Source organism: Anomaloglossus baeobatrachus, chromosome 2 (assembly GCF_048569485.1).
Source record: "Anomaloglossus baeobatrachus isolate aAnoBae1 chromosome 2, aAnoBae1.hap1, whole genome shotgun sequence".
Lineage (NCBI taxonomy): Eukaryota > Metazoa > Chordata > Amphibia > Anura > Aromobatidae > Anomaloglossus > Anomaloglossus baeobatrachus.
The window spans coordinates 183,484,522-183,511,352 of record NC_134354.1 but is presented as its reverse complement, the minus strand read 5'-3'; the positions used below and the strand labels follow the sequence as shown (position 1 = coordinate 183,511,352).

At 39.2% G+C, this 26,831-nt stretch overlaps 1 protein-coding gene across 11 annotated transcripts in view; it reads left to right on the top strand.

Annotated features, from left to right (window-relative positions):
- The window catches only part of CASK (calcium/calmodulin dependent serine protein kinase), a 431,912-nt gene extending 405,498 nt beyond the window's left edge, over window positions 1-26,414 (top strand). For 7 of the 11 annotated variants that reach the window (XM_075335532.1, XM_075335528.1, XM_075335525.1 and 4 more), the window contains 5 exons: window positions 14,639-14,719; window positions 14,815-14,895; window positions 15,134-15,336; window positions 17,668-17,751; window positions 23,142-26,414. In XM_075335532.1, the coding sequence (XP_075191647.1) occupies window positions 14,639-14,719; window positions 14,815-14,895; window positions 15,134-15,336; window positions 17,668-17,751; window positions 23,142-23,318 (626 nt within the window). In that variant the 3' untranslated portion in view covers window positions 23,319-26,414. The remainder of the gene's footprint in view (window positions 1-14,638; window positions 14,720-14,814; window positions 14,896-15,133; window positions 15,337-17,667; window positions 17,752-23,141) is intronic. The other 4 variants (XM_075335526.1, XM_075335536.1, XM_075335533.1 and 1 more) reach the window with 1 other exon arrangement.
- The last annotated feature ends 417 nt before the right edge of the window (window positions 26,415-26,831 follow it).

The following is a 26,831-nucleotide window of genomic DNA, read 5'->3' as shown; positions in this document are numbered from 1 at the left end:
ATTTCAGGAACATTTTTGTGTGTGTGTGTGTGTGAATTATATATATGTGTGTGTGTGTGTGTGTGTGTGTTTCACAAGTGAGTACATCCGTCTCATTTTTGGGATATTATTTTTTATTATATGTCTTTATGGGACATAACTGAAGATATGACACCTTGATACAATGTAAAGTAGTCAGTGTATAACGGTGTAAATTTAGTGTACCCTCTAAATAACTCAACACAGCCATTAATGTCTAAACCACTGGCAACAAAAGTGAGTAAACCTCCAAAGGAAAATGGCAAAATTGTGTCCAATTAGCCATTTTCCCTCCCCTGTGTCCTGTCCCTCATTAGTGTTAGTCTCAGGTGTGATTGGAGAGCTGGTGTGATAAATTTGGTGTGATCACTCAGTCTGTCTTACTGGCCACTAGAAGTTCTACATGACACCTCATGGCAAAGAATTCTCTGAGGATCTGAAAAAAAGAATTGTTGCTCTACATAAAGATGGCCTAGGCTAAAAGAAGATTGCAAACATCCTTAAGGGGGCTTTACACGCTACGATACCGTTCATGTTTGGTCGCCGGGGTCAAGTTGTTAGTGACGCACATCCGGCGTCATTAACGATATCACAGAGTGTAATACTTACCAGCGACCTTAGGCGACCTCAAAAATGGGGAAAATCGTTCACTATGGAGAGGTCGTCCCAAAGTCAAAAATCGGTAAGGGTTCTTTAGCGTTGTGGTTCATCGCTCATGCGGCAGCACACATCGCTATGTTTGACACCGCATGAGCGAGGAACGTCTCCTTACCTGCCGCCGGCCGCAGTGAGGAAGGAAGGAGGTGGGCGGGATGTTACGTCCTGCTCATCTCCGCCCCTCTGCTTTGATTGGCCGGCCGCTTAGTGACGTTGCGGTGACGTCGCTGTGATGCCGAACGTCCCTCCCCCTTGAAGGAGGGATTGTTCGGCAGTCACTGCGACGCCGCTGACCAGGTAAGTATGTGTGACGCTGCGTAGCGATAATGTTCGCTACGGCAGCGATCACAAACAATCGCATGCGCGACGGGGGCGGGTACTTACACGGTCGCTATCGCTAGAAATTGCTAGCGATATCCCTACCGTGTAAAGCCCCCTTTAAACTGAGCTGCAGCATGGTAGCCAAGACCATACAGTGCTTTAACAAGACAGGTCCCACTTAGAACAGACCTCACCATGGTAAACCACAGAAGAAGAGTGCACGTGCTCAGTGGTTGTATTTTCAAAATAGATGTACAAGTGCTGCCAGCATTGCTGCAGAGGTTACTTGTCAATGCTCAGACTATACACCACACACTGCATCAAATTGGCCTGCATGGCTTCCATTTCAGAAGGAAGACTCTTCTACAGATGATGCGCAAGAAAGCCTGCAAAATAGTCTGCAGACTAAGGACATGGATTACTGAAACCATGTTCTGTGGTCTGATGAGACCAAGATAAACCTATTTGGTTCAGATGGTGTTGAGTGTGTGTGGTGGCAACCAGGTTGAGAAATGCATAGACCAGTGTGTCTTGCCTGCAGTCAAGCATGTTGGTGGGAGTGTCATAGTTTGGGGCTGCATGAGAGCTGCCGTCTGTGGAGAGCTACAGTTCATTGAGGGAACCATGAATGCCAACATGTAGTGTGATATACTGAAGCAGAACATGATCCCCTCCCTTCGTATTCCAACATAACTCTAACACAGACCTCCAAGATGACCACTGTCTTGCTAAAGAAACTGGGGGTAAAGGTGAAGGGTAGTGGCTCATGTGAAGCTTTCGTGAACTCCCCAGTCCAAGCTGGGGAGTTAAGAGTTAAGACAAAGCTTGAAAAAAATGGTGGCCATATAAATTATTCACACTTTGGGCACAATTTGGCCATTTTCACTTAGGGGTGTACTTACTACTTTTGTTGCCAGCGGTTTAGACATTAATGGCTGTGTGAGTTATTTAGAGGGCACCAAATTTACACTGTTACACATGCTGTACACTGACTACATTACATTGTATCAAAGTGTCATATCTTCAGTGTTGTCCCATGAAAAGATATAAAAAAATTACAAAAATAAAATGAGTGGGGTACTCACTCTTGTTGTAGTGTGTGTGTGTTGTGTGTGTGTGTATATATATATATATATATATATATATATATATATATATATATATATATATATATATATATATATATATATATATATATATATATATATATATATATATATAATATATATATAATTATACCTTTGCATTAGGTGGTGTAAAGCATTGGTCCTCAGGGGCCTCTAACGTTGCATATTTTCCTTGGAATTTTCACATGTGCCATACTAAGGAAATCCTGGAAACATGCGCTGTTGGGGGCCTGGAGTTGGAACGCTTGTCTAAAGTACCTCAGAAGTGTATGCTGCAGTTTGACGTCCTTGTGCCAAGGGGCTGCTTTCCAGTTGGTTTTAGGGAGTATACTGTAGGATGTCGTATCCCCACTGATCAGTCTTTTATTGGTTATCTTAACAATATGTCCTAAATACTTCTTGTCTGTATCACTGACATGCCTCTAACAGGAGAGACTTGCTTTGCTTAGTCAGGGGCTGAAGTGTACTGTTCATCATTTTTATCAGTGTTCAATTCAGAACTTATTGGATAATTTAAAGGGATTGTCCATTCTTAAGAAACCCATAATATGGGCATGGATGGGGTGATCTTTAACCCTAATTTATTTGGGCATGGGTACAGTTACAGTGCAATTATGCTTTTAAATTGCAGCAAGTAAAATAAAACCTGTACATTTATATATTTTAGATAAGGGTATAAATATGTAATGTGAGAATAATGAAGTGTTTTGTGTTTGTGTGTTATCTGCTTTGCATCTATAATTTTACTGTGTGCATATTCGAAAATGTTTCATTAATATATTGCAAGCCATATCTGACCCCTGTGCATTTTTCATGCCGTCTTTCTCCCAATGGCCTCTGTGCATGTAAGTAACCTGTCAAGTGATATTGCCTGCTTATTGTTTTTCGTTTTAATGTATGACTTTCAATAATTCTATTCCTCAGCTTTTAAGAGTATAAAACCCTACACTCTGTATTACACAGTTTCGCCTTTTTATGTTGTGCTTCTTTAGCATTGTACCTTGCTGCTAAGCATATGTTACCATTTTCATCTTTCTTGTCTGTGGTCTTCGTTGCCATTTAGTGAGCTAGAATTCAGTATTTTATTTTCCTGCAACCTGTGTAGAAAAAAAGAGAATATTAATGCAATACATCCGCTTGTATTAATCAGCCCTAGGTGTGACCGCACTTTAACAAGAAGTATAAAGGTCCGAGGGCCTCCATTTTGGAGATATATGGGGTCCCAGAGGTGCAATCTGCATTTGTCATATTTGGTGGACATGACCACTAGACAAAAAGGCAGCAGCAATCTTGGTGCCATCCTACCAAGGTTCTAGGCTTTTATTAAGAGACACTGAGACCGATAATGAGATATGATCTCACAATCCTGGGGAAAGGTAAAGGTAGTTGGTTGGGTTCAAAGTGGCACATTGACCGGACAGCCAGGCATTTAGCCAAAGTTGTGCCTTCAGTTCCTGGGAGTTTAAATAAGAAAGTAATAGCCTATGGCCAGGACCAGATCTCAATTCTGTGATCCTAGATTAAGCAAACTGTCCTTTCGAGCATATGACAGCACGACTTTGGTATAAGTACATTTAACCTGTGAATACTCTTTAATATAACTGGGATTTAATTACATTGCTATAGCAGCATTCATTATTATGTGTAAATACATATATATGACATTTTGAAGAAATATTCTGGCTAGAGCATGAACACTTCCTAGTCTTTTTAATCCCTGCATGTTCTATCTTTTATGCACTACTAACTGTGCAATGTAATTATAGTAAATGGCAAGCCTGTGCTAAGCACAAAGGCATTAATTTGTGTTTGTAATGCATTAACCACCATTCAAAGTCGTAAAACCAAGCATGAGTTTCATTAAAGACAATGGTGCTTGAAAACGGCAATAGTGCACAGAAAATGTGTATAAAGGCTGCATTAGTTTTAATCACAAACTGTATTTCGATGTGGCGTGAAAATGTAGCTAATTCTTGGTTAATAGCTTTGTTTGTAGAATAGTAAATAATCAACTTTGCCATATTGATTCATTAGCTTTTATGACAAATGTCTTGTCTTCAGTCCTATATAATAGGCGGCTAAAGGCCGCTTTACACACAACGATCTCGTTAGCGATGTGACACACCCAGATCGTTGCTACGATTTTCGAGATCGCACATAGGTCATTTTGTAGCGGTCAAATGTACCCATCTCACAAACGACGCTACATCGTTCAGCGATATATTGTTTGACCAAGGTGGTCATGTGGACACCGTCACACAGCATTCATCCCAACGATTCCAGCAACGACAGAGGCATATAATTGTCCATAGCATACACCCTGGTGTGACACCAATCAGAGTGGAGGAGGCGTGGAGCATTGCTCGTAACGACACGCCTGCGTCGCTGATGACGGACGCACTAACTATGTTGTTCGTCGTTGGCAGGGTGTCAAACGTAGCAATATGTCTGCTGCATTCAAAACGACGAACAATATTTTGAAAATGAACGACGTGTCAACGAATAACAATTTTCGCTATTTTTACGATTGTTCAGAGTTGCTCGTAGGTGTCGCGCAACGACGTTGCTAACGACGACGGATGTGCGTCGCGAAAACCGTGACCCCAACGACATATCGTCAATTGTAGCATGTAACGGGGCCTTTACCAAATCATGAAATCTAAAAAATGTTACAGTATGAGAAGCCCATAAATCCTTTAAATAGATTGACTGCAGATATTAAGACCTATGTGACTGCCGAATCATGACAGTGTGCCATGCACACACGGACAACTCCCTTTATAAATCCTGTGCCTGTGGGAGTTGACTTAACCATGTGGATGTGATTTCCATAAATGCACTCGTGACGACGAGAGTCTCAGCCACCCCTGACAATTGTCTAATGAGAAGTGTAAACAGGTTGTCCACATTGAGGAATTTTTGTACTTAAATTTAAAAAAAGTGAAAGTGGAATAAACCATAACAAAATATTCCCATCACCTTTCACTCTCATTCTATCATTTGTGGAGTTCACCACTGGACCTGCACCAATAGAGACCAGTAGGGGCCTGAAGAAGCATTTGAAAGGGAAAAGATAACACCGCCAATAAAAAATAAATAGCCGTATGCTTCCAGGGATAATAGTGGGTCATGGTAAATTATTTATATGTCTGGAACAAGAAAGCAGTTTTCACACATTGCAGCTTTTTTTCCATAACAGTGATAGAACCACAACATTTTTGCAGCAAATTTGGAAAACGCAGCAAAGTGATGCAGTTTTGCCGCAAAGTGTAAAAGCAGCCTAAAGAATGGACTGTATATATTTCATGCTAGTAGACCCTCCATTAGGTTTCGTTTGAAATATATATATATATATATTTCAAACGAAACCTAATGGAGGGTCTACTAGCATGAAATTTATACAGTCCATTCTTTAGGCTGCTTTTACACTTTGCGGCAAAACTGCATCACTTTGCTGCGTTTTCCAAATTTGCTGCAAAAATGTTGTGGTTCTATCACTGTTATGGAAAAAAAGCTGCAATGTGTGAAAACTGCTTTCTTGTTCCAGACATTTTACAATTCCCTCATTGCTAATGGGGTGGCTTTTTCCTTTCAAGCATTGAGTGGTTGCTAATCTCCTTTAGCTGGGTTCACATTGTGGGCAAGGTGAAATAGTGCAGTGTTTTTTCAATTGACTGGCTCAAACGTTTATCTGTTAATAGCCACATGGTAAACTGCCAGTTAACTGAATCCGGCACCAGAGTTTTTTTCCACCTAATCTGAGAGCGGTATAATGTAGAGACATAGATCTTGGTTTTTTTGGGGTTTTTTTTTTGTCGTTTTGATAAAATTACTGATTAATTAGCAGAAAATTATCATTCGAAGGACTACTTGGCCTGCTGCCAGATAGTCCAGCATATTCATGAGCTCTGTATAAGCTGCTCCCACCACTGAATGGCAGCTTTCTATGTACATTAGCTTTCTGCTCATATACAATCATTAATATGTATGGATTACACAACTGCACATTCAAATAACTGCTAGATCTGCAAAAAACGAAAACAGATTTTATCAAAATTACAGCAAGCAGCCCAATAAGTGATACAACACTGGAATCCGGGTCTCTGTCTCTACTTTATGCTGCTCAGTTGGGAAGAGCAAAATCTGCAAGCAGAATGTTAGTACTGCTCTCAGTTGGGGTAGCAAAAACCTGGTGACATATTCACTTTTAAAGGGAGCCTGTCCCATTGTACATGCAGTCCAATCTGCGCATTGCATGGCATAGAGAAGAGGAGGCTGAGCAGAATGATATATAGGTTTGCTGGAAAAGCATCATTATAACTATAAGCAGTCAGACTGTGGCATGCCCTATACAAGAGGTAGAATAGCAGACACTTTAACAGCTTTTAAAATGGGCTGGATGATTTCCTCAGTACACATTACATTGTCGGTTATAAGTGACTTAATGACAAAATGTAGAACTGGTGGAGGAAGGTTGAGCTGGATGGACCTAGGTCTTTTTTTCAACCTATGTAACTTGTGTTTTATTAATTTTGGAATCCCTAGTATTTGTACGTATAGGAGTCCAGGGGGCGGTCCTACTTAATGACTGACAGCTATCTCTTCATGCACAGTGCTACAGGAAAGACTGTCAATCTCTCAGTAGGATACCCATGTATTCATACAGTTACCAAAGATTTCAATTAATAAAATGCAAGTTATACATTCTTGTGCAAAGTTTGTTTATCAATCTGATCAGCTGCTCCTGCTCTATAATATCCTGCCTGCAGCTTAGATACAATTTTTAACATGACAGGTTGCCATTAAAATTATTATTTCATGTACATGTGAAAAGGGGTTTACATGCAAATTACAATGAACAGGCAAACATTGACAGACCAGTACAAAGGAGAGCATCCTGCCCTCACAGGTAGTCTACAGGGTAATGGGGACAGAGACAGCAGGTCGGGGGGTTGCGGCAGCTCTGGTGGTGGTGACGTGACAGCGGGATCATTGAAGGCTGTAAAAGCTGCACCTGATGGAGATGCACACGGACCTCAAAACGGATACTAGCTACAGTCAAACTACTGTGACAATCTGCATTTGTATGGTCTGCTCTGAGGTCTCTTCACAGGGTGAGGTCCCGAGAGTGAAGGCAACTTTGGTTCTTTCTGGTTCTTTGAGCAATACTAATAAGGCCTTCTTCTGGCATAGCACAGGTCACATGCTATGCCTTGAGTGAGTCTTATAAAGTGGCTTCAATGTGTGGCTCCACTTTACCTACTTCAAACAAGGACAATTACGTCCTGTTAATGTGACAAAGGCATTTTATAAAACAGATAAACTGCTTAGCAGCGAAATCCTCTCTGCCCTCATGCTCTTCATTTGTGATGTTATGCAGCTGAGTGAAATACATTATTGAGAAATGTTAGTGTTCTATTCACTTTTCCTCTGTAGTTTTGTTAAACATCACATGTAGTTGTTTTTTTTATTTTATTGTAGAACAGTGTTTTATGTAAGTAAATAGGGAATATAGCCCTTAAATTAATAGTTTGAATTAAAGGGGTGGTCCGAAGGCAAAAGGAAATTGCATTTAAATTTCTATCTACAGTATATTGATGCTATAATAAAAGCTATTTTCTAATATACTTGTATTAAACATTCCCTGTAGTTCCTGAACTACACTGACTACTATTTTTTATTATTTTTTTTTCTCTAGTTCCTGTATGATGACGATTTGTTTGAGAATCGCCGTGCATGCTGGGATACTCAAATGAAGTGTCATTAGGTGGCAGTCTGTTGCAGTGACCGCAGCGTCTGCCCCCTCCCTGAAACAAAGTGCCATCATGGCGTTCATTTCAGGGGCTGCTCTGTCCCTCCCCGTGTAATGCACTGTGTGATCTGCACAATGTACAGCACCTGCTCGGTTATCAGCTCAGATCTGTAATAATCAGCCAGTACCTAAGTGGTGTCTATATACCTGCGGTAGACCAGTGACATCACCAGCAGGGGTGGCTCTAGTCTCCTGCATGCTGGGTTCACACACCGCTGTATTATTGGCTTATTACTGTTCTGAGCCACTGTGCTGACCAGACGGTCTCCGGCGCAGAGCAGTTGGTCTCCGGCGCAGAGCAGACTGTCTCCGGCGCAGACCAGCCCCTAAAACGAGCGTCATGATGACGCTTTGTTGCAGAGAGTAGACAGGAGCTCTGGTTATTGCCACAGACTCTGCCACCTAATGACACTTCATATGAGTATCCCAGCATGCACTGGGATGCTCAATGATTAGTCATCAAACAGGAAATGGAAAAAGAATAGAAAAGTAGATGGTATAGTTGGGGGATGGTAGGGAATTTGTATTACAAGTGTATTACAAAATAGCTTGGATTATGGCATGAAATAGGAATTTAAATTAAATTTCCATTTTCCTTCGGACAACTCCTTTAATGTTACTTATACTTTATTTATTGTAAGAAAAAGTTTTTAAAATGTGCTATTTAAATACATCAAGAATTCACTGTTCTACAAAGAAACATCCTTTTAATTCGCATGATTTTTTTGTGTGTGTTGCTCATGAATCATTGCATGTGAGAAAATTAAAACCTTGTACACAATATATAAGCATGTCAAAATAGTACGTGCTTGCTTAAAGGCCGTGTCACACACAGAGATAAATCTTTGGCAGATTTGTGGTTGCAGTGAAATCATGGACATATTGTTCCATTTGTACACAGCCACAAACCTGGCACCGATTGTCCACAATTTCACTGCAACCACAGATCTGCCGCAGATTTAACTCTGTGTGTGACAGGGCCTTAACACACTAGTAGTTTGAAATGTATATGGTTTCCATCTCTTTAAACTGTACTGTGCATTATGGGAATGTTCACACCATGCATTGGCTTTCATTTGTTTGTTTGGGGGTTTTTTAACCCACAAAAAGTGATTTTACCAAAGGGAAACAATACAACGTGAATGCATTGTGTGAACATACCTTGAGAGTTTTAATTTTTTATTATTTAAAGCCATTTAGCGATTTAATGGAAAAGGTTGTGACTTTGCAGTAGAGACCACTTTTCTTTACAGTCCTGAATGTGGCTAGCAATGTGAGCAGTGGATGCATTCTGGTTGCTTTGGTTGATTTCTAACATTTCCAATTAATTTACCTTTTAAAAAAAAATGGCGTCCAGCAAAAAAAGGAGACCTACTAATAATACTCTTAGGATCAGCAGACACAGCAAGTAATATGGAGCGAGTGGAATGCGATAAAAAAAAAAAAACGCATTCCACTTGGACCAATATTACTCTATGGGGCCGCTCCCATGAGCGATTATTTTCTCAGCCCTAACAGGACTTAGGCTATGTCCGCACGTTGCTTTTTACCTGCTTTTTTGCTGCATAGTGCGCACAAGAAACCCAAATTCCCATAGACTTTGCTTGAAAAGCAGAACACATCCATGTTGGCATTAAACGCTGCAGTTGAAAAAGCAGCAAAAAAGCAGGTAAAAAGCAACGTGCGGATATAGCCTTAGAAAACAGACTCAGCATGCTGCAACTGTAATGTGAGCCTGTTTCACTCGCACCCACTCAAGTCTATGGGGCGAGAGAAACATTGCATTGCATTGCTCTCGCGTTACACTGGAAGAGATAGGGAGATAAATCCCTCCCTCACCTCCTCAGGCCCGGCCCTCCCCTCTGCAACTGTGGTCTGATTGCACAATCAGACCACAGTCACATGACACTTACTTGACACTCGGCTCCCGCTGTGCTGCGAGCATGAGCCGAGTATCATGCAAGGATTTGCAGTAATCCCCTTGTGGCCTCAGCCTTAATTAAGAAATCTGTCCCAGTCTTAAGATATGTGAAGCAAAGCCAGAAGTGGAGGTATCTGATTTAGCACCAATGTCTCCTTACTCATATATTTATACTTCAACACTGAAAAAAAAAATGTAAATGGACTACCCGCTTAGATAAAACTTTTGCTAAAATCTGGTTTGTTTTTTTTTCGTAATTTTAAAGTTTTCACTTTTTATATCTTTAAAGGGATCCCGTCAGGTCCCCTGTGCTCTCCAGCCAAGCAGCATTGATACCTGTATGTCCAAATTCCCTCCCTAACCTGCCCTGTATAATGCTACTCACTAATATGAAAGTCTAAAAAAATGACTTCTACACCTCATTTTTCTTATGCTAATTAGGGCTCTGACTAGTTTTAGGGGCTCTAGTTCCCCAAACTAGTCAGCCTTTTTGCATGTATCACGCTCCTATTCTTATGAACTTCCAGTCATACACAATGCGCTTAATGAAGCCGGGAAGCCTCCACCCTGCTTCACAGGCGCACTGACACCACCAAAATGAGCCGTGCACATTCGCAAAATTTCCAGGAGCTGACTGAGGTGCCGGCTTGTGGAAATCATGTTATCACACCCACAGGGGTGTAATGACATGGTAAAAGGCTGCACCAGATGACCTCAGAGTACCAAGATAACGATCACCACCCGAATGCATGGGACCGATCCTGCCAAGGGGGTCTTTTAATCTCCTTTTAAAACCTTAAATACTGCTGTCAATCACCACAGCGGTATCTAAGGGATTAAACGGCCCCAATCGATTTCACTGTTATGGAGTTGTCAAGCATGGGATTTTCGTCCGTTGGGTTTCACTATAGACTTGTTCCCGATCGCCATTTTAAAACCACAATGAGGGAATAAGGCCACTTAAAGGGAACCTGTCACCTAGAATATGCGTTCTGACCTATCAGCAGACGCATGTGTACCTGAATTACACCTCCCTACCCATCACTGTGCTGTAAAATTGTATAATATGAAAGTAATAAAAAAAAAGTTTTATTACCTTCATATTTCGTATGTAAATAGCAGGGAATGTGGTCATTCCCTGCTATTGGACTTTCATATTATACAATTTTACACCACAGGGATGGGTAGGGAGGTGTAATTAGGGCACACATGCGTCTGCTGATAGGTCAGAACGCATATTCTAGGTGACAGGTTCCCTTAAACAACCGCTGATTTTCTACATATTTGTGGTTATTAAGGGGTTGAAAAAAAACACATGTGACACAAAACCTGATTTAAGTGATAGGTCATTTGCAGATAATGGCTTTTCTTTAAGGGGTGCTTCACACACAGCGAGCTCGCTGCCGAGATCGCTGCTGATTCACGCTTTTTGTGACGCAGCAGTGACCTCATTAGCGATCTCGCTGTGTGTGACACTGAGCAGCGATCTGGCCCCTGCTGCGAGATCGCTGCTCGTTACACACAGCCCTGGTTCGTTTTCTTCAAAGGCGCTCTCCCGCTGTGACACACAGATCGCTGTGTGTGACAGCGAGAGAGCGACAAATGAAGTGAGCAGGGAGCAGGAGCCGGCATCTGGCAGCTGCGGAGGCTGGTAACTAAGATAAACATCGGGTAACCAAGGTGGTTACCCGATATTTACCTTAGTTACCAGCCTCCGCAGCTCTCACGCTGCCTGTGCTGCCTGTTCCGGCTCTCTGCACATGTAGCTGCTGTACACATCGGGTTAATTAACACGATGTGTACTGTAGCTAGGAGAGCAAGGAGCCAGCGCTAAGCAGTGTGCGCGGCTCCCTGCTCTCTGCACATGTAGCTGCATTACACATCGGGTTAATTAACACGATGTGTACTGTAGCTAGGAGAGCAAGGAGCCAGCGCTCAGTGTGCGCGGCTCCCTGCTCCCTGCACACACAGCTAAGCGGTGTGCGCTGGTAACTAATGTAAACATCGGGTAACCATACCCGATGTTTACCTTTTAGGTACCAGTGTCCGCAGCTTCCAGACGCCGGCTCCGTGCAAGCGCAGCGTCGCTTGCACGTCGCTGCTGGCTAGGGGCTGGTCACTGGTCGCTGGTGGATCTGCCTGTTTGACAGCTCACCAGCGACCATGTAGCGATGCAGCAGCGATCCTGACCAGGTCAGATCGCTGGTCGGATCGCTGCTGCATCGCTAAAGTGTGAAGGTACCCTAAGGCACAGAAAAATCAGAAAAATCTTTTCTATGCGGGGTTATGCTGTACAGGAATATTTGCTATTTGTTATACTTGTCTTTGGATGTAAACTTTGACAACCAGAATAATCTGCTGTTTTCACTGCTGTGGCGTTCTGAGATGTAAAAAAAAATGGCTCATAAAGAGGGCAAAATTTTAGTTTAATCTCTAAACGTCTTTGTTTTCAGCCCTATGAAATGTGTTGGTAGTTAAAATGGATACATTTTATTCCAATGCCCCAAGCTAATAAGCTTAAGGGGGAACTCGCGTTCTGATTGTTGCCTCCTTTTTAAAAAATGTAATTCAAAATAAAATAATACTAGATTAATGTATATTATACTGTGCCTGCGTTCGGTGATAGCTGGATGTCTGTTCTGGCTTTGGAAGTTGTCTGCCCTGTGAGAAATAACAGCACCTGTGTGGTCTTTATTTGGCTCTACTGGTGACCTGAGAAGTAAAGGGTGTAATCGGCTGTTTCTCCGAGGGCGCACCCTTCTAGTCACCGGACCGCTGCAACAGTACTGTGACTTGTGAATGGGGCAGACACCGCTTCAGGGGCCAGCGCAGAACCAAGGATCCATGAGGCTGATAGAGAGAGTGCATTCCATAGTTAATTATTTTTAACCCTGCTGTTCTGTTCGCATTTGCTATACACTTGTACTGTTCCCGGGTCAATATGACCCGACCTATTAATTCTTGATTTTTAGCTACTCTAATTGTTTTATTTGAATACTTTTTTCATTGAAATACTGTATGTGAACATGGTTGATCATAAACAAATGAAAAATTTAAATTCAAACTTAATTATTATTTTTTTTTCATAAAAAGGTTACACAGGCTTTTTGCAATTATCTTCGATTGTTGACATTCTGCACACAAATAATAAAGAAGCTTTACATTACTATTACTAAAACATGAAATTTAACTTTTTGAAAACAAATTTTATAAATCAACAAATGAAAAATCATAAAAACTTCAACCTTTTTAGAAAGAAAAAAGAATAAACTGAACATGTTCATGCGTTTTTACACTGAACACAATAATAAGACCCATCCTTTACACAGATATTTTCAACATCCAGCACATGTCAGATTAGTCTTATTGTCGCAGGAAGATGGACAGAAGCTACATCTCTTCCTTTTTTTGCTGGTAGCTGTGCTGGTGGAGGCCGTGGATGTGGAGTCTCTTTCTTGAGCATGCTGGACACTTTTTACAATGGCTGTTGCTCCATCACTTCTGGGGGTCACTTTTCTGCTCTCAATATATGGCCTCACCAGGGATTTTCCCAATTCCTCATGAAATAATCTTCTTTTATGCAGCTTATTCCGGTTCCAATCTGGGTCGATTTCTCTCCATAAGACAAATGCATTGTATGCAGAAACGTCCAGTATGTTATAAAATAAAATCATTGGCCACCGATTGGTTTTGCGTTTGCATGTATATGTTGATATTGCTTGGTTTAAAGTATCAACTGCTCCCTTTGTGGCATTATAATCCAAAATAATGTCAGGCTTTCTGTCTTCTCTATCACTTACGGCATTGTCATGGTGCATTGTGCTCATTAGAATTACCTGTTTGGTTTTTTTGGAACATAAGAAACAACAGTTGTATTTCCAGAAAAATAAAAAGTAGAACTGTACACCTCTCTCTTGCTAAGGATACCTTGCGGTAGATCAGGTTTGTTTTTCCTCATAGTACCCAGCATGGTAAGTTGTTTTTTTTTCTTCAACATCTGGCCTAGTTGATAGGATGTAAAAAAGTTGTCACATGTGACATTTTGTCCTTTTAGTCCATGAGTCAAATATAGAACAACACGCATACCCTGATTTTTTTCAGGTCTTTCATCAGGGGTTTTTCCTGTATACACCATTTTGAGATGAAGTACACATAAAAAACATAACTTTTGCAGTCAGAAATAATCATAGACCTGTAGAACAGTATAAAATGCTATCGGGTGATATTGACCCGAACAGTACAAGTGTAACAATCAGCGTGTAGCAAAAAGTAAACAAAAAAAAAAAACAAAAACAAAAAAAAAATGTAGAGCGCCACAAATGAGAAGTCAAGGAACCACTAGTTTCAAATCCTCATTAAAAAAAATCTGCAGGGTCTCAAAAATCATTTCGGGTCATATTGACCCGAACAGTACAGCAGGGTTAATTAGTCTATGCCTAAAAAAAGGAAGGAAAATTACTGTCTAACAAGATCTGTAACACACTAGTATACAAAACTGCCAAATTAGAATTAATAAAATGCTGCCATTAATCAGGTTGGCATAAACCACGGTTTACATGGAAGCAATGACATTAGTTTCCATTTTTAATTCTTCTGTTACATTTCTTATTTTCCTGTATAGTACATTGCCGGCAGGAGAAAATCTTAAACAAGTTAAACACCCTTTCAAGGGATTTGAGGACTGGAGAAATATTACGGTCTCCAATCTTAAAAAAAAAAAAAAATCATAATGCTCATGAGACATTATTAATCAATGTTTTTCTTCTATTCTTTTACACGTAGTCTTTGACCAACTAGATCTGGTTACTTACGAAGAGGTGGTAAAACTACCAGCTTTCAAAAGGAAAACACTAGTCCTCCTAGGTAACTGATATGGTTGTGTGTATTTACTTTTTATATATTATACTTTATGCTGTATAACTATAATAATAAAAAAAATGTTGTTTTTTTTCTAATAGGTGCTCATGGTGTTGGCAGACGACACATAAAGAACACATTAATTACTAAACATCCTGACAGATTTGCTTACCCTATCCCACGTAAGTTCAGTCGGTTAATGGAGTGACACAGCCGTACAATTGTTCAGCATTTTTACTACTATATTGAAGGTTTGTTCTAGTACGTATATTATGCAAAAAGAATTTATTGTATGTAGGTTATCCTGCAGGATTATGCCTGGGCAGGGCTTAGTCTTTTGTATACGGACTCCTTGTTAAGGTCTTCAGGTTTTAGAAAATGCAAAGCGTTCCTTACTTTATTTTGTGCTCAACTTTTCAGACACAACCAGACCTCCAAAGAAAGATGAAGAAAATGGAAAAAATTACTTCTTTGTATCTCACGACCAAATGATGCAGGATATCTCCAACAATGAATATCTGGAATATGGCAGCCATGAGGATGCTATGTATGGGACAAAACTGGAAACAATACGAAAGATCCACGAACAGGGACTTATTGCAATACTTGATGTTGAACCTCAGGTAACTGCACAAGTGTGTTTTTTTTCCCACAGATTTTGTGCAAAGTACAAAAGTTTTAAATGCATTGGTCTTTTCATTAAATTAAATTTATAATTCTGTGGTTTAACCCCTTCACAACCAAGGACGGATCTATCCGTCATGGAGCGTGTCAGGTTAATCCCCGCCTTGTGCCGTGGGCAGGTCGTGGCGATCCGCGCACATATCAGCTGTTTTCAACAGCTGACGTGTGCCTGCATCTTCCGAGTGGAATCGCATTCCACCCGGAACATTTAACCCCTTACATCTCGCTGCCAAAGTCTGGCAGCGAGATGTATATGCGCGCGGCCATTATTTTCACTTACCGCTGCCCCCACCGGAAGTCATGTGTGTGATCACGTGACTTTCGGTGGTTGCCATGGTAGCACAGGGTCATGTGATGACGCCTCTAGCTGTTATGAATCACTTTCGGTTTCACGCGGCCCGGAGCCAAGTGAATCAGAAAGTGATCATATCTGCTGTTTACAGCTGTGTAGCTGTGATCAGCAGATAGTGCAGAGCGATCGCATTGTTGATCCATATAGCCCCCTAGGGGGGACTAGTAAAATAAAAAAAAAGTTTAAAAAAAAATCTAAGTTCAAATCACCCCCCCTTTCACCCCATTGAAAATTAAAGGGTTAAAAAAATAAAACTTATACACATTTGGTATCGCCGCATTGAGAAATGCCCGATTTATCAAAATATAAAATCAGTTAACCTGATTGGAATTAAAAATTCCAAACTCCAAAATTACGTTTTTTGGTTGCCGCAAGTTTTACGCAAAATGCAATAACAGGCGATCAAAATGTAGCATATGCTCAAAAATGGTACCATTAAATGTCAGCTCGAGACGCAAAAAATAAGCCATCACTGAGCCATAGATACCAAAAATATGAGAACGTTACGGGTTTCGGAAAATGGCGCAAAACGTACGCCACTTGTATTGGACAAGCTTGTGAATTTTTTTTTAACCCCTTAGATACAAGTAAACCTATACATGTTTGGTGTCTACAAACTCACACCGACCTCAGGCATCACAATGACACAATAGTAGAGAAGAGGGTATCCTCAGCTCACCTGTTCCTCGGGCTGCCAGTCCCTGCGGGTGCCTGGGATCCACCGGTAAGTCCCATCCGGTAAATATATGAAGGCAAAAGGAGGAAAGGATCCAGCACAAAATACCTCTGAATAAAATGTCGAAGCTTTATTGGCAAATATTAAAAAGGTTCCATCCGTGTAAACAAAAGGAGGGAGTTATCCCATGGAAACTTTACGCGTTTCGGACTTTCATATTAAAAGCAAAGAGTCCTTAATCATAAGTTCACAATGACACATCAGTTTTATCATATAGGGAACACGGTGAATAGAATATCCCAAAAACTATTGTGTGATCACACTTTTTTTGCAGTTTTTCCACACTTGGAATTTTTTTGCTGTTTTCCAGTACACTATATGGTAAAACTTATGGTTTCATTTAAAAGTACAACTCGTCCCACAAAAAACAAGCCCTTATATGGCAAGATTGACCAAAAAATAAAAAAGTGACGGCTCTCGGAAGAAGGGGAGCAAAAAACATAAACGCAAAAACGGAAACCGCTCTGGGGATGAAAGGGTTAAAGGGAACCAATCACCAGGATTTTCCTATATAACCTAAAGCCATTGCTATATTGGCACTATCAGGCTGATTCTCTACATACCTGTAGTGGTCAGCTTGAATGTATAGGTTTTGAAATTCGAGAAAATAAAGTTTATAAAATTGGCAACTTCTTGAGTGACAGCAGCTGAGGATCAGATAATTTCTGGGGGGTATTCATAGTTATCCCCCTGTTAGAATTAGCATAATTATTTTATACACACAATTCACTTTTTCCCTTGCAGGACGTGTGCGAGGTCATACCCATGTGACCAGAAGGAGCGGGGCCTCAGCCAACAGAAAAATGTTGCTTCGTGGTATCTGCTTTGTTGGCTGAGGCTCCGCCCCTTCTGGTCACATGGTTATGACCTCGCACAGGTCCTGCAAGAGAAAAAGTGACTAGTTTGAATAAATACATATGCTAATTCATGGTTTCCGCCAATAGAATTCCTTTATTGACTGAGGTTTTTTGTATATAATAAAAAAAAATATAATATAGTTATAATATAATTTAGTTTAGAATCTCGCCTATGGAAGAATGTTAATTTTGGTACTTGTTTGGGTATTTATTTTTCTACTGTCAGATTTCCAGAAGGTTTTCATTCTTTGGGACACTTATATTGCAGTGAGAAGAACGCTTACGTTTTGTTCTGTAAATATTAAAATTGTCTTCATATTTGTAGGCTCTGAAAGTCCTGAGAACAGCAGAATTTGCTCCTTTTGTGGTCTTCATTGCTGCACCTACTATTACCCCAAGTATCAATGAGGTAAGTGTTATTCGCTAGGATGCTAGTAGCATTCATCCTGTCCTGAGTAGCGAAGAATTGTAGATTATCTTCTTACATCGAAATGGGCTAGCAAGATTGGTTTGCTCATATTCCGTTCCGTTTTTGCAGTTTATACAACGTATGTGCCAGGATTACTTTTTTGCCTTTCAAGTGAAATAGTTTTATAGACTATAAATGATCCAGACAGTTATGAAGTTTACTTTTATCAATCTCCTATATGGGATGTAACCGCATACATCCAGTGTACTTTGGGAAATTTTGTTTATAAGAGGAGATAAACTTATCAACTCTGTTTTTTCAGTCTACACTACTTTAATTCTCCTGTAGAAATTTCTCAGGGAACATGGTTTAAAGAGAGTTCTCACTTTCATTTGTCCTAACTATTCCTAACTAACACTCTCCTAGTATACTTATGCTACCTTCCCTGCTCCTGTAAGTTGATCTCTCTGTGGCGCGTAAATTCCTATGCTGATGTTTTAGCTTTGTTCTTTCCGGCCTATAGACTGGAATCAGACAAACTGAGTGGGGCACGTCACTGGTGGGCCTGCCTCTATGTAACTGACAGTAGTCCTGGCACGCATGTCCAGATCATATTTCTCTCCTCTCAGCCTGCTTTACAGTGTGATGCTTTCATGTGATAAACTCAGTGATATGCCGATCATTAGATAGTATGTCATATTGCGTGACCTGCACATCACAGTGCTTGTCACATGAAAGCACTGCACTATAAGCAGGCTGAGAGGAGAATGAAGTGTGATCTTGGCTGGCATGCCCTGTCAGTCACAGAAAGGCAGCACCACCCCCACCAGTGACTTGCCCTTCTCAGTTTGTTCGATTCCAGTCCCCAGATCACAAGGATTAGAGCCACAACATCAACATAGGAATATATGCACTGCAGAGGGATAAACTTACAGTAGAAGCGTAGGTAGCAGAAGTATATTAATAAAGTGTTAGGAATACAGTAGTTAGGACAAATGAAAGGGGGTCACATTAGTAGTGGAAAACTCCTTTAATCTCCTGATGATTTTTAAAGTTTATTTTATTTTTTTGCTTGGGATCAGATGAACAGTCAGGGATTAAAAATGTTGTGCCCTCCTGAAGATGTGGCCATGATGAGAGGCTTCCGGTAAAGCTAGTTTTTACAGCTAGATGGAGGGACATGGCTGAGATCCTGGGAAATACTGAGATTTCTTTTTATGTGTCTCGATTCTGGTCATAATTTGAGGAAAGGAAATTAACGGAGGACTATCTAGGATTTCATTACATTTGTTAATGTTCATTTAACCACTTCCTGTCGGCATTAACCATATACATTTCTCCCTGGTAATGTCTGAATTTTAATAATATATGTGTGTTTTGTATGATGAGGTGGCAATGTAGCGGCTGAGTGATTATTGCGTGCAATCCAAGTATATTTCCTATTAAAACAAAAAGTGGGTAATACTACTCTCAGAAAGAAAAACGGAACTTTGTGAAGCCGGGGGATTCAAATGCAGAAGCAAACTTGTTATGGATGTTCCAAGAATTTGTCACATGAGACTGGAGAGGTGCTGAGTGGATGAGTTTGTTGTCCTTTAGATAGTTTACTTCCAGAAGGAAATGACCTCCCTATTTATAAGTGATAAGTATATTAAAAAAAATGTCTGCACCCATTGGGGAATAAGTAAAAGAAGTGATTAACTCTAACATTATCCTCCTCTATACTCCCTCTTCCTCATGGAAAAATAATCAAAATAAAGTAACACTTCACCCGATCCATTTGAACCACCATAATGAACCTGTGCAACATAAATATATCTATTTTGGAATTCATGGAGTTCGATACGTATATTCCAGATTTCATCATTTTATGCACAGTGACATTTGTTAAATTACTATGGTATAATGCCTTAGTTTTGGTATAATAATGCTGGTAGGAAAATGTGCCAGTATGGTGATAACCCGTAAACAGCTGCTGTGATGTCTGATTCTTTCTATTTGTTGAAGAACAAATAAAACTTGATTAACCAAAGTAATAGCTGCTAAACATATCATTTTTAAGGTATTAGCATTTGGGTTTTTTTACAACTTTATTAAAAAGTCTATTTTCAACCCATGGCCACCTAAAAAACATTGATCGCTTGTTGACAATTTTTTTTTAGTTTTCCTCTCATTGTTCTGTTTTCTATTGTTTTTCAATTATCCATTTTATTTTTATTTTTTTTTTTGTTGTTGTCATAAACTTGTTTTTTCTTTTAATCACAAACTTCCAAATTTTGCTAAGCTTCCAAGATGGTGCAGAAAATTACCTGTAAGTACCGGAGAGGACTTTAAACTGCAAAACCCCGCAATGCTAGCTGTGTAGATTTTGGTAGATGCTTCTATACCATGTCTATTGCTGCTTTTAAAGTATTGCTTGATTAGAACACACAAGCTATATCCAATATATATAATTTACCAGGAGGAAGAAAGTAGTTGTACTGTATTACATCCATGAAATACATTTCAAAAGGCGTAGGTAGCTGTGGGTGGAAATTTGGGTAAATATGCAGGGGTAGTCAGCCTTTCGTTATACATTTCAGTTGGTTATTGGGTAAAGAACTTGGTACCCTTGCAGGATTGAGATTGACGTTAATGCCAATTGAAGACTGGAAGGACTATACAAGAAAAGAAATAAAGGCACAAATGTGGATGCAGATAGCAGTGACATCAGAAAGCGAGTTGCGTTGAGGGAAGGCTCGGTGTGGCCCGAAGTCCACTGATTTCGAATTTTCGGCTATCGAACTGGAACAGCCAGAGGGCCTGTTGTGGCCTGTCCTTTACCCAGCTCTATACTAGACCATTAAACAGTGGAAAAGTGTTTATTCCCTCCAGCAGTCTGATGGACAAATGAGGAATGCTACCTGCTGGAATGTGTTCCCTGTAAGGTTTGATGAAAGAGAATGATTGTATGTTGCTTTATTTTAGGGTTTGGGTTAGACCTAAAATTTCAAATGGAAAAATGTTTTAATTCCATAGCATGCAAACACATTTTAGACTGTTGTATGCTTTAGACTTTATAGCAACATTTTCTGGTAGGCCCTTTTGTGTGCCCACATGACTGAGCACCTGTGCACAAAAGCAACGTCCTTAGACATGCTTCCAAGTTTGGTCATGATGCACTAGTGTGTCTTGTACAAACTCCTGACCTAAAAAGCTTCTAACACCTTTGGGAAGACATTAATGTGGATTGCGAGCCAAACCACCTCTTTTAACAGTGCATGACCCCACAAATGCGCATGTATGTATAAATCTGTGTCAGTCCAACCAAAACAGAAAGCTGTAGTGCAAATAAGTCCTTCACAGTACAATGGATGCTACTATGGCTGCCAAGGGAGATCTATTCTATATTAACAGCCACAGCTTTCTAATGTTATTTTATGGAAATAGTCTTTTAGCCGCATGTGTTTTTAGCATAATATACAACACAGAGGAAAAGTCTGCCCTTTCATTTTTCCACTGGGAAAAAAAAACAAAAACCCTTCCTAAAATATAAACTGTGGTCACCCACTTATTATTCTTGAATGGACAAACAGTCTGGATCTAACCTTTTAGTCACAATCACGCAACACAGCCAGAGTGAATCACAGGACCCATTATTACAAGACATATACTGCATGATGTATGTTTTGTTTCTTTGCTTCAGCTCACTGTATTGCAGAGCCTACTGCACTTTGCAATACAGCTAAGATTACCGTACAAAGCCAAAAAAACACACTTTTTGTCCTCTAGTGAATGGTCCCCTATAGCACCATTGCAGTATATGTCCAAAAAAGCTCTTGACCATTTGAGTAACGATAGTGGTCGCAACCGGGGGTGGGGAGTCATGTGTTTCTGAGGACATCCATCCAGTTGATATGCATTGTGGTATAGTGACTCATTGGGGCCCTGCCCTGCAATACAAGCTATTGACAAAACAGTGGCCGGCAGCTGATGGCAGTGATACCGTGAGTAGGGGTGCATGACCATGACGTCATGCGTCACTATAGCATGGACACCAATGTTAGCTGCCAGCCACTGGGTGGTGCTTGCTACAGAGGAGCAAGCTGTGCAATGTGCGAGCTGGGGAAGGTGAGTAGAATGTTTTTTTGTTTTCTTCTTGCGTTAGAGACAGAATTGAGACATGTATACCAGGATGAGGCTTAGGGTGGGGAGATATACCAGGAAGGGGACATATTTCCCAGGATGGAGACATGTGTATCAGGATGGGGCCTAGAATGGGTTACATATTTACCAGGATGGAGAGCATATTTTTCAGGATGGGGGACATATATACCAGGATGGGGGCCTAGGATGAAAATATACCAGGATGGGGGGGCATATAAATAATGATGATGGGTGGCATTTACCAGGATGGGGATAATTTACCAGAATGAGGGGCATATATAAAAGGATGGGGGAATATATACCAGGATGGGGTACATTAGAACAGAATGGAGTACATTACCACCTAATGGGAGGAGATCAACTCGTATGTCTTTAAAGGATTTAGAATGCTACAAGGGCTCTTACAGCTTACCAATATGCGGGCGAGGGAAGGTTGCACCAGTTCTAAATTTTGCATCTGGGCCCATCGAACTCTAACTACTCACTGCTGCTGATGTATACTGTGGCTATGTGCACAGCCTATATGTGTAACAAACAACATTATGACCATTTTGTGAAAAGTGAAAAATGGTAGAGTTTTGTTTTTTACCTGTTTTGCTACCTTTTTAGAGCAAAAGGTCACACATTTTGTAAAATGGCATGAAATTTGCTCTAAAGTATATAGTATACATAAAATCACTCCAGGGGGTGACTCAGCTAAGTTTCTAGCAAACTTTGCAACTTTTTTTTGTTTTTGTTAGAGATTGGGGTTTCCAACTTTTCAATCTACAATGGTGAACATAAAAAAAGCAAACCTATAAAAAAAAAACGACTCATTAAAAACTATTACACCCAAATGTGGTTTTCAATGAAATTAAGAATGAGGTTATATATTTATCATGGGTATTTTGTGTGCTCTTGTAACGATCCTTAGATGCATGTAGTATTTGAGTCCTGGTAGGTAGAACAGTTTGCTGACAACGTGCTACAAAATGTTGCCATGTTAGGTGTGCACATTACCTTTATGTGAAACCCAACTGTTTGTGTGACTCTGATCCTGTGATTTTGTAGCTCCCATCTAGCTTCAACTTGTGCTTGTTCATGCTCTTGTCTGTAGCAGATATGCTCATTTTACTTGATCGTGACAAATGATGAACTATGGATTAGCTGAGCCTTGCAATCTCAGAATCGCTTGATTCATATTTAACGCACATAACAGTTGTACATTGTATGTAACAGATTTTTCTTTTTTTCAATCTTTTTAGGATGAATCCCTTCAACGGCTGCAAAAGGAGTCAGAAATTCTGCAGAGAACATATGCACACTACTTCGATCTAACAATTATCAACAATGAGATTGATGAAACTATTAGACATCTGGAGGAAGCCATTGAGCTTGTGTGCACGGCATCACAATGGGTTCCTGTATCCTGGGTCTATTAGACCATTTTCAAGGGAACTGTTGGTGTTTTATTACTTCAAAATCACCTCGTGCAGTACTTGGAGAATCCTCTCTGTTGGCGTTCTGTCAACTGGTCTTGGCCCCTAGAGACTACCTAAATGTAGTGTGATCTAAATTTATAATTATTGTCATGTCCTAATAGGTGGGAAGGAAAACAAAGCAAACTTTCAGTGCTACTTTAAAGAGACAGTATCTGTTTTTTAAACTTATCTGTTTTTTAAACTTTTTCTTTCTCCTAGATTGTATTAAAATATACCTTTTTAAACTGTATGCATTATTCAGTCCTTTTGAATGTTATATTTTTGGAAACCATAGCTTTTTGTTTTAAAGGCCTCTGAAAACTGCACAAGTGATATGCTGCTTTCTATAATCTATTTTAATAATGGGGGAATTTGGTTATCTTTAGCAAGGGTGGAACACTACATTCTTTTTAGAGTCTTATGTCATTCATTCAATAGCAAAGGCACTATTTAATTTATTTACACAAATAGCCTTCATCTATTGGAAGAGGAGATACCACCTATTTAATGGCCTTTTTCATTTAAAGTATTTACTGCATAATATAGTTTTATTTGATACTGTCTCTTTGAAAAAAAAAACCTATAAACAATATAGAAATTTGAAAGTGGGTCTTAATGCATGTCGACAGTCGCAAGCGTTTATACTGTTGGTGTATCTGTGTTGAACAAATCTGTAATTTACAGAAACATACATTCCGTTCATGGGAATTCGTACCCTAGGGAATTACTTAAATTATTATAACCAAGTTGTAAACCTATGCACATCCCTTGCATTTTGGGCAACTTTATAAAAAAAAAACTAAAAAAAAACATGATTTTTATTATTAATCATGTAGTGTAATGTGTTTGAAATCGTCTCAATTTAATTTGTTGTAAACAGGGGAAGGTAACAACTGACTTTTCTATATTTTTTTTTGTTTTGTTTTTTTTTTCCCCATTTTTTTTTTTTTTTTCCATTTCAAATCTATGTTGTCAAGAAGAGTATTAGTGTTTTAAATGACGAAAGAAGAGAAGATGATTTTGTTTTTATGCATTGTAATTGTTCAAAATGCACAAAATTATGATTTATGTAACATGGTTTTGGGGACCGATATCAAACCAATAATTCCATATTCTCTAAAAAGAAAATCATGGCCTGTAAATTTATTAGCAGAGTGGAATCAAAGATTAGCGTGACCAATATTTTATTTTTAAATATATTTCCGTTTATGTGTTCAATGATATGCTTTTGGGTCATTCATTTATTGTATCTGAGAAATGAATTTTATAATACTTGTGGCACGGTGGATGATTGTACCGATAATTTCTCTTACCGGTTGCACAACACATGTGCTCTTTGGGAAGTTAATGATGGGTTAAGTTTTCCCGATCTCGGTACTTCTTGTTTCCATTGGCACAGTTTTAATTCCTAAAGCACAAAATGTACAGTACATTAAAGTCACTAGAAAATTCTCCTAACTTATCAATTTTTCAAGTCACATTCTCGTCATCTGACACCTAACCTAAGTAATCATTACTTTGGTAAATAAGACTTCACTGTAGAGGCAATTGGTGTCTTCTGAATTTCCAAAAGATCGGTTTTACACTTTCTAATATTTCACTCATTTCTTAGGGGTATTTTTTTTCTTTTGTTTATTTCTTTCAAAAGTACAATTTTAATTTTCTGGAAGAAAACCCATTCTAATACTCCTTTTGTAGATACAGCAATCTTCCTGTAGATTAGATCCTTGACATTACTTCTTATTTGAGCATGTTGGTGACAAAGGAGAATAGCACTCCATTTTGAAATCTGTAAAACTGTAAACCAAATGTGTACTGTCTTATATCCAACACGTTTTGTTAAATTCAACACTATGGAATATTTTGCGTTTTTGATTTCTTTATTTGTAGTCTTGTACATCTGAGAGTTCAATGTAAAAGTCCATAAGAATTTTTCTGCTCCAGGTTGGCTGATTTAGGCTAAATAGTAAAAAAAAAAAAAAAAGGAAAGACAAATTCATCACGAGAGTATAAATAAAATCCGATTTATTTTGTCCTGTGCTATTCTTATTTCTGACTCCTCTTTCCATTTTACAGCTAATGTACTGTATATATTGATCTTTATTATCTTCCACTTAACTACAAATTAAAGCAAAAGACTGCCTCATTAAGAAAGACAATTTTTAATTCTTTAATTTTCTTTGTAATCCAGAATCTGTGAAAATTGTGTTAAGTGCAAAGCCACTTCTAGTGTAAAAGCCTACTCATATAAATATATATATTTTACAAACACCAAACCGTTAAATATATCCAAGACGTGATTTTAATTTTTAAGTGACTTCTTGAATTTCTGTACATTCACAATGAATTTGTGAATTGTCTTTTTACATAAAAAATTTGAAGTATAATTTATTTTTCATATTCGTTATAGTTTCTAAGATAACAGCCTCTCATCATATTAAAAAATAATTGGATGGGAAAATTACTGGTGCTAGAGAAACTGAAATAGTACATGTTGCAAAGTCGGTTTCTTACTTAAAAAGACAATGTCAATTGCTTTCCTAAGCTTCCTAATCTCAATTTCTGTTTAAATATCTTGCCAAGAAAATGTTTTTTTTCAGTGCCTGTTACCATCATATTACAAAAAATTAAAACCTGTAAATTATGTGCGATTCATCAGTCATCTTGTAATTTCATTTAGAATTGCTATCGCATAGATAGATTATGGTCAGTGTTGGAAATTTGTTGTCATTGCAGTAATCCATTCCGGGCAAAGGGCTAAATCAGTGCTCATAAATGAGAAGTGTAATGAATTTCACTGTAAAAAAAAAAAAAAAAACACAACGTGCCAGAGTTCCCTAGGAGTAAAGTCTTCGGCCGGATAGGATTAATACATTGACAAATACCAGCCACTGTCTTTGTGACAAATTATGTACATTTGAATAGAATATGCTGTGAAGAAAAGAATAAACTGATATCTAGATTTCAACTGTACATTATTACCACATAAGTCATAAGAAAGCAGATTCTGTCACTTTGTAAGATCGGTTAATCAGAATTAAAGCCAGGTGAAAGATCTTTGCAAAATGTTATCCCTGTGTTCATTTCTTCTGTACTTCTTTCTTTTTTTTTTTGCCCTTTCTTCTGGGGATGGTTTGTAAAAGAAAAGTTCCAGTTATCACATTATTTTACATTAGAAGGGTTTTCCAGTTCTATCTTCTCCAGCAACGCTGCTCTAGTGCACTCTACTGGTCTTTGAACTTGGCTGCAGGACATTATTCTTTGTGCACTGACTACACATGTCAAAGATTAGTAGGGAGTACCAGAGTGGTAGTGCTCCAGCGACCGGGATGTAACTTGTAATTATTTGTTGTTTTTGGGGTTATTAACTATTTCCTCCCTCTGTCCATATGTTTTTATTCTAAAAACCCTTTTAATGACTAAATCTTGTAAGGTATAGAACAACAGTAGTAGCTGCTGTGGGTGTCAAGGCCA